The sequence below is a fragment of the Solanum stenotomum genome, chromosome 8 (genome assembly GCF_019186545.1).
Source record: "Solanum stenotomum isolate F172 chromosome 8, ASM1918654v1, whole genome shotgun sequence".
Classification (NCBI taxonomy): Eukaryota; Viridiplantae; Streptophyta; class Magnoliopsida; order Solanales; family Solanaceae; genus Solanum; species Solanum stenotomum.
In genome coordinates this window covers 3,484,489-3,493,463 of record NC_064289.1, presented here as the reverse complement: position 1 = coordinate 3,493,463, position 8,975 = coordinate 3,484,489, and the positions used below count along the sequence as shown (strand labels likewise).

The following is an 8,975-nucleotide window of genomic DNA, read 5'->3' as shown; positions in this document are numbered from 1 at the left end:
GTTTAAAAAAGAATGATTTTTTTCTTTTTTTGCTAACACTTCAGTTTTAGCTTTTCATATGACATGTTTAAGGCCACAAAATTAAAATACATTTTGGTATTTTTGACATAACATTAATTTAGAGCCGCAAATTGAAAAGTTTTCTTTATTTTCTTAACTTCCGAGTCAAATCAAACTAGATAATTCTTCTTGAAATGGAGGATTAAATAACTAGGTACATACAGTAGAGTGTTGTAACTTTCATGATCAATAATCATGATCATCCATTTTATTTTATTTTGACATAATACATAAACATGACCCTTAACTTGGCTTCAACGAACAACTATGCCCTTCAACTTTGAGTGTGCACAAGTAGACACTTAAACTTGTATAAAATTGAACAAGTAGACACACATGTCGTCCTACATGACATAATACACGTAGGACACAAAATTTCCATGTAGGGTGCCATGTAGGACGAATGTGTTTATTTGTTCAATTTTATACAAGTTTAAATGTCTATTTGTGTACATCCAAAGTTAAAGGTCATAATTGTCAACTGACGCCAAATTAAGGGTCATGTTTATGTATAATGCCTTTTCTTTTTGACCTATGAATCACTCATGAGAAGGAAAATCACTATGATCCGCCACTTCCTTCATGTTTTGATACTTGTAATACCAAGCACATGTTACATAGTAACCAAAGTTCAATACTCCCCCTACAACCAATACCCAATACACATTGTCCAATCTTCCATTATTTATGTTACCTGGTAACCATGTAGTTGTCCTTCTAACAACATCAATTAGAGCAGTAGTCAAATAAAATGCTATACCAATAAGCATAGAATTCATCGCGGTCGCCATGTTCTTTAAGGTTATTGGGAACTCTTGATAGTACAATGATACTTGTCCAGGAAAATGAAATGCCTCCCCGATACCATTAAGTGCTAATTGTGGCACAAGCCATAAAACTGACATTGCCACAATATTATAACCTTGATTTGATTTTGCTATATTTAGCCTCTTTGACTAGACTAAAGCTGAGACACCCATGCTCAGAAAATTAATCACGTGTCCAACCCCAATTCTCTGGAGAGGTGTAACTGATTTGCCAGTCAAATTCCTCCATGTAGGAAAGAGAAATTTATCGAACAGGGCGAGAAATAGAGCAGTAGATATGAGGACAAAAACAAGTATGGATCCAGCTGAGATTTGGAAATGGGGTCCTACGTGGCGGTCCATTGCTAAGTCTTGAAGGACTGAAAAACTTAATTGCACCCCAATTGTGGTGCTAAGAATAAAACTAGTTGACCAAAGTGGTAAGATTTTAATTAAGGTTTTGAAATCTTCTACTTCTTGTACTGAACATAGTCTCCATTGATTAGTTGTTGAACCATCTGGTTTTACATCACCTTCACTTATAATGGCAGCACGGTTCAAGAACCTGCATCATTATATATAAGCAACTTCAGTACTCCAATGAAAGTAAAAGATACGCGCAAGCTGAATGGACAACGTATCACACTACTATCACAAAAAGCAGGTGCACGTGAGCCTAATGTATCAATTGACTTTAAAATATACATTTTCTTTAATGAAATGAGTAATAGCTACACAAAAATGAACAAGTACACTTTTTTTTTTAAACCAACTAAGAAAATATATTAAGACAAACAAATTGAAACAGAGGGAGCTAGCATTTACTACCTGAAGGTGTTGGAAGGTACAAAGACAGCTAATGATTCGGGTGCTACTTTACATCCCTGGAAGAAATCCTGACCGGTCGATGGGAGTTCAATTTCTCTTTTGGTAATACTAGCAACAATAACACGAACCAAACTGGTGAATGGACTCCCTTTTGGCTTAAACTTAGCGTAAAATCTGCTTCCCATTAGGAAAATGGTCGAACCAAGTACATTAGCTGCTACACAAATGAAAAATCCAGCTTTCCAGCTCACGTTATCTTCAATGTATACAATAGCTGTTGATGCTATAAAAGCAGCAGAACAGCCAAAGAAGAAGAACCAATTGAAGAAAATCCCTTGATCCTTTGGTTTATCAGCTAGTTGATCGGCTCCAATCGTCGAAAGGGTTGATCGGGTACCACCATTCCCCAAAGTTGCTAGAACAATGGCTGCGTAGAGTACAACATATTGAACTTTTGGTTTAGGGGTACATGAGGTTGACCCAACTTCACACGGTTTAGGCCTCAAAGAATCAACTGTAGCTGTTAAAGCTAAAAGGATTGTGCCCTACAACGTATTCACAAAAAAAAATAAAAATGGTTCTATAAATATACAGATAGATACGTCATACAGTGATTGAAGAAAAATGTTGAATCTAATAATAATTAAGTAATTCAACATGTGTTCAGGTAAGAATATATAAAAGTAGAGTAATAATTATTGTTGAAATGGTTGATATGGCGTTAAAGCTATTTACAAAAATAAATAGTCAAACTAAAAGTACTTACAAACCGAGTTGAGTATCTTTTATGTTTAGTAAACAAAAAAATATATAAGTCAAAAAAAGTGCTTATAAACTAGTTTAACGAATAGTAAACTTCGTTTAAGTAAACACAAATAGTGGTAGTTACCAATAATGAGATGATGGATGAAATCCAAATGGTAGAGAAGCAACCAAGAAATGAGTCAGCAATAATTGCAGCAAGAACAGGTATTAAGCTTCCAGCACCATTAACCAAATTTGATACTTGAGCAGCATCAATACTCTCCACATCAAATTCCTTAATCAGATACACAATAAGATTGATTGTCCAACCTCCAAATGCTAGGGTCCACCCAACTGAGCTCGCTGTTTTTGTCAAAATCGAGTTACGAATTTAGCTTCAATATTAATACATAACATGTTATAACATGCTAAATTACTGTAACAAATATTAAGCCCATGTGCAGCAAATAAAGTACATGGATAGCATTATAGCATTAAAGCTTTTGATTATTTATTTTTTCACGTTGTTATAAATTTGAACAATAAAAATAAATGACAGTGCTGGATCAAATAGTGTAGGAACAAAGTTCAAGTCTACCGAAAGAGAGATACGAGAGGAGAGACCTATGATGAAGGGGAAGGTGATCCAGCCTCCGGTTCTTCTTGGTAATTGTGCCTCTGATATTGGAGTTTCCATGGTTGAAAAACACAAAAGATAAATAATTACTTCAAACTTTTGGGAGAGCACTTATTTATATATGATCAGCTCAAAAAATGTCTATAAATATAAGCCTTCTAGTGGGACTTTGGAAAGATAAGTTTCATAAAAAGAAAACCCACAATGAGCACTAAGAAATAAAGTATGAACATGATCATATATACGTTGAAGTCTTCCCTTTAGAAATTAACTTCTATGTTGCATCTGAAATTATTCACATGGCCTTAAGGTGCACGACGTAATGGTATTTGGGCCCAATTCAGCTCATCTGAACGTCAGGCTGATATGGACTAATATATAATCCAACTGAAATAATTCATGAGAAATATTATTCAAATATTTTAATTTTGTTTGATATATCATATAAAATCATTATAAGAAAAAATATCATGTAATTAAGAAAATTATAAAAACATAAGCAAGAAATTAAAACTTGATAAAAATGAGGTGAGTTGAGTTCTGATTCATTATTTAACTCGTTTTAACACAAATTATCCCAGTCATATCCATAAAAGATCATGAGTGGGGGTGAAAAGCACACCCCAACACCTTAGTGGGCATGCAATCTAATAGCAAATAATTAAAACAAAATGATGCAAATAAACCATGATTAAGCAACAAGGGATGCCCCAAGATCCAGGTGAAAGAAGTAAACCAAGAGAGGTACTTCCTCTCTTTCAAACTACTCCTCCTTACTACCATTTAACTTGTTATCCTTATTAAAACTGAACAATTTAAAATAATTATAGCTTTTAAAAATCAAGATATAATTAATTATATGTTTCAATCTCTACTTTTATTCTATAAAAGGGAAGAAACATTATTGTGGTTAAAAGAAAGTAATATTACTTTAAAATCAAAAAGTAAATGAGAGTTCTTGAAGTGGCGACAACTATTGCATTGTCTGCCACCTCACTATGTCAGTGTGATAAAAATCATCACTAGTCATTTTTTCATATTTTAGGAACTTGTTACGGAATATTTTGTCATTTACTCCAAAAAAATAACCACACACTAATTTGTAATCTATATAATCACACATATTCATGTCATACACAAAGTTACATAGATAGCTAGGTACAATACTTTTGTTATTTTCATGGTCGATAATCACGGCCATCCATTTTTTTTTCTTTTGGACCCGTTAATCACTCATGATAAGGAGAATCACTATGATCCACCACTTCCTTCTTGTTTTTATACTTGTAAAACCAAGCACATATTACATAGCAACCAAAGTTCAATATTCCCCCTACAACCAATATCCAGTACACATTGTCCAATCTTCCATTATTTATGTTACCTGGTAACCATGTACTTGTCCTTCTAACAACATCAATTAGAGCAGTGGTCAAGTAAAATGACACCCCTACAACCACTGAAATCATCGCGGTCGCCATGTTCTTTAAGGTTGTTGGAAATTCCTGGTAATAGAACGCGACTTGTCCAGGAAAATGAAATGCCTCTGAAATACCAACGATGGCTAATTGTGGCACAAGCCATAACACTGACATAGGCACAATATTGGAACCTTCATTTGATTTTGCTACATTTAGCCTCTTTGACTCAACTAAGGCTGAGACACCCATACACAAAAAGTTAAGAACGTGCCCAACCCCAATTCTTTGGAGAGGCGTAAGTGATTTGCCAGTCATTTTTTTCCACGTAGGAAATAGAAATTTGTCAAACAGGGCGAGGAATAGAGCAGTAGAGACCGTGACAAAAACCAAAATAGAACCAGCTGGGATTTGGAAATTGGGGCCCATGTGACGATCCATTGCTAAGGCTTGAAGGATTGACAAACTTGCTTGTACGCCAATTGTTGTGCCAAGAAAAAAACTACTTGACCAGAGTGGTAAAATTTTGATTAAGGATTTGAAATCTTCTATTTCTTGTACTGAACAAAGTTTCCATGGCTTAGTTGTTGAGCCATCCGGTTTAACATCGCCTTCACTTTTAATGGCTGCACGGTTCAAAAACCTGCATCGTAAGAAAACAAACAAACTAATATTATCAAAGGAAAAATTACATTCCTATATCTGTTTTACAAAATATGTACGCAATTTATAGATAATGTATATTTTATAAGTACTAATTATACATGCACTATACATAAATATTAAAATTTGAATGTCATCATCGCTACTCGCCGACAAAATAGTAATATCAGTGTAAACCCCCCAAAATAAAAAGATCAATTTGAACCTAAGTGAGTAAAAAAGCACACCTAATGAGTAGGCGTGAAATCTCTCATACTTTTATTTTAAAAATCACCTACCAGCCTTAAGAAAGTCATCGTCGAAATAGTATATAATTATAACATTCCTAGTACTTAAAGACTGTTTTTAAATATTTATTAGTACTAATAACATATTTATATTATATAGTGCTCCATGACAGTACTAATATCAAGATTTACTTATTAGTAATTCATCATTGAGATTTGAGACAATATAAAACAAACATTAGTGATGCAAATTAATCATAATTAAGCGACAAGGGATGTCCCAAGCACCTGGTCAAAGACATAGTAAACAGTCAAGAGTGACGTTACTGTCGCGATTATATGGAAAAACTATATAATTAGACATGTTCACTACCATAAATACTATTATTACCTATACTTTTAAAATATTACATATTTTATCACTAATTAAGAGTTTTCTACGTATCTTACACTTAGTTAGATACCTGTAATTTTACTGTCAGATACATAAAAATAGGGAGAGAGGCAATCGATATTGGAGAGGGAGGTGAGCGAGATTTGTATGTATTGTGAATCACACTAGATACATGTATCTGGAGTGATTCGCATGTATCTGGGATACCAAATACATGGGAGAGTGGCAAACAAGATGGGAGAGAGGCGAGGTAGACGAGCGAGATTTGTTATGTATCACAAATACATGCTAAACCACTTGGATACAATGTATCTAGAACAATTACACCTAAATTTGACCTCCATATATACGAGATACATGTATCTGGACGAATCTGAAGGCATCAAAATTCGGTAAGATACATAATATTGCAAACTAGAGTATATCTAAGTAATTATTAGCTCATAAATTAATACTAAAATTTATATAAGTTTCCCCTTTTAATTGAATCAATAACACTGTATTCTCTTTAATATTGAAATGGTTATCCCCTTCATTTGGATTTTCAATGTGATGACTTCAATAAATTTGACAAAAATTAATAAGGGTAAAAATAGAAAACTATGTTTAATTTATGTCTTAATCTACTTTTCTTAAAGGGTGTGAAACACCTCAAAACTTCAACTAATATATATGGTCTCACCAACATTCATAATGTAAAAAAAAACCACGTGTTTTACCATAAATAAAAGAATTAACGGTTTAAACTTTTATACGAGATTGGTGTAATAGTTATAAAGTATTACCGGAAGGTTTTTGAAGGCGCAACAACTATTGCTTTAGGTCCGTGGTATAAATATTCCCCAGTGGATGGGATTGACACTTTTCTTTTCCTAATACTTGCAACCACAACACGAGCCAAGTTGGTGAAAGGACTCCCTTCTGGCTTAGAATTGGTGTAAAATCTGGTCCCCAATAGAAAAATGGCTGAACCAAGTAAATTAGCTGCAACACAAATGATAAATCCAGCTTTCCAGCTTACGTTATCTTCAACATACACAATAGCTGTTGATGCTACTACAGATGCACCATAAGTAAAGAAAAAGAACCAATTGAAGAAAATTCCTTCATCTTTTTGTTTATCAAATTGGTTGGCTCCCATTGTTGAAAGGGTTGATCGGAGACCGCCATTCCCCAGAGTCGCCAGAACAATGGCTGCATAGAGTACTACATATTGAACTTTTGGTTTAGGGGTACATGAAGTTGAACCAACTTCACAAGGTTTAGGCCTTAGAGAATCAAGCGTTGCTGTTAAAGCTAAAAGGATTGTACCCTACACGTAGAAGCGACAAAGCAATCTCTTAGGAATGTGTATTACTATTATTTCCTCTGTTTTAATTTATGTGACATATTTTAAATTTTTAAAATCAAACAATTTTTTATTTTTTTTTTACTGGAATCTCCTTATATATATGCCTTTGAATTAATACTTTTAGATAGTTTTCAAATATATAAATTTATTTCAGAAAAACTTGAACCTTCTATAATAGGATACACAATTAAATCACAAAAACACCACTGTGCCATATAAATTGGATAGAGAGTACATACATGACTCATGAGTACCACAATAATATATTTAGTGTTGTCCTACAAAGTGAAGCCTGGAAAGGATAGACCGTAGACTCATTATATTAGGGTGAAACAAAACAAGATTAGTTTGTACCAATAATGAGATGAAGGAGGAAAGCCAGATGATAGAGAAGCAACCAAGAAAAGAGTCAGCAATAATTGCAGCAAGAATAGGAATTAAGCTTCCAGCACCATTAACCAAATTTGATATTTGAGCAGCATCAATACTCTCCACATCAAATTCTTTTTTGAGATACACAATTAGGTTGCTTGTCCAACCTCCAAATGCTAGTGTCAAACATGTTGATGTTGCTGCATATTATACATATAAATCATGGTAAAATTAATAATTAATACACATTTCATATCATGGATGGGCACACAAATATATATGAGACCTATGATGAAGGGGAAGGTGATCCAGCCTCCGGTTCTTCTTGGTAACTGTGCTTCGCCGTCACCGGACGATAATGGTGGAGCTTCCATGCCTAAACAAACAAAACAACTTATTCTACTAGTATAATTTAGCATTTACAAAATTATATATGGAGTAGTTCAATTGTTGGGAGAGCACTAATAAGTAGTAATATTTATATAGAGAGAGGTGCAAAGTTAGTCCGCTAAATCATAATTACTCAATTCATTTAAATTTGGATGGACACCATGTTTATCAAAATAAAAACATGTTTTGAAGCTGATGGTCACTTTTTTGAGTTATATTAAAAAATTAAGTGTGTCACATGAACTAAGACATAAGACATGAAGAATAATAGGTACAAAAGCATATTTGGGAGATAGAATCCTTTTGATTAACAAGTTGCTCAAATAGGACTTTGCCTCCTTTCTATTTTTATAATGGTCTCCATTTTTTTCAAGTTCGAGAGACGCATAAAATTAATAATAATTAAGATATATTAACTAAAGTAAGATACCATAATTAAGATTTTACTTTAATAATTAAATCTTAACTATATGATTATAATCTTATTTTAATTAATTAAATCTTAATCCTTAATTTTAATTTATATCATGTGTGAATTTGAGGAAAATGGGCCAAATCCAGGGGCGGCTCTATGCTTTGGAAAATAAGGCCTTTGCCTTAGGCCTCCAAATTTCGGGGGCCTCAAATTTTTGTCAAGAATGAATTATGTGTTAAATTTTTTATAGAAAAAATAATTATTTATTATAAATAAATAAATATTTTTCAAAAATAAATTATTTTATCCAATTTAACATCTTTTGTACTTTGTTAAAAATAAAAATTAACAGTGAAAAGTGTTGAACAAAGTGAATTACAAATTCTTTTTTATTTCTTTTTAAATTTTGGTTTCAAGCATTACTATAAGTATATTAAAATGAGATATACCAAGTCATCAACTTCTTGAGTCAAATTTTATGGTTCTAACTCTTACCTTTATTTAATATTTATCAACTTATTACTTATAGGATTATGTTAACAATACATATAATAATTGTCTCACTTAAAAAATGTTTTTCAATGTTGAGTTGATAAAATCTTACGTAAAACTAGTAACTGAAAAAACAATATTAAGTACTAGTAATTTTCATCTAAATAGTATAAAAAAA

The 8,975-nt window shown here is 32.7% G+C and overlaps 1 protein-coding gene and 1 pseudogene across 1 annotated transcript; both read right to left on the bottom strand.

Annotated features, from left to right (window-relative positions):
* Window positions 1-259: 259 nt before the first annotated feature.
* LOC125874215 (protein NRT1/ PTR FAMILY 2.7-like) lies at window positions 260-3,196 on the bottom strand (annotated as a pseudogene).
* Window positions 3,197-4,232: 1,036 nt separating this feature from the next.
* LOC125874216 (protein NRT1/ PTR FAMILY 2.7-like) lies at window positions 4,233-7,890 on the bottom strand. Its single transcript, XM_049555062.1, has 4 exons — window positions 7,787-7,890; window positions 7,483-7,700; window positions 6,563-7,089; window positions 4,233-5,136 (listed from the first exon to the last, which is right to left on the bottom strand). Exons 1-4 carry the CDS (start codon window positions 7,872-7,874, stop codon window positions 4,305-4,307), a joined length of 1,665 nt encoding a protein of 554 aa, XP_049411019.1. The 5' UTR covers window positions 7,875-7,890; the 3' UTR covers window positions 4,233-4,304.
* Window positions 7,891-8,975: the final 1,085 nt, after the last annotated feature.

Excerpts from the sequence above, each read along its gene's own strand:
- LOC125874216 (XM_049555062.1), bottom strand. The coding sequence starts at position 7,874 with ATGGAAGCTCCACCATTATCGTCCGGTGACGGCGAAGCACAGTTACCA. Across the intron at positions 7,090-7,482 it reads CCTCCTTCATCTCATTATTG|GGTACAATCCTTTTAGCTTT; the intron begins GTACAAACTAAT and ends TTCTACGTGTAG. Across the intron at positions 5,137-6,562 it reads GCGCCTTCAAAAACCTTCCG|GTTTTTGAACCGTGCAGCCA; the intron begins GTAATACTTTAT and ends CTTACGATGCAG.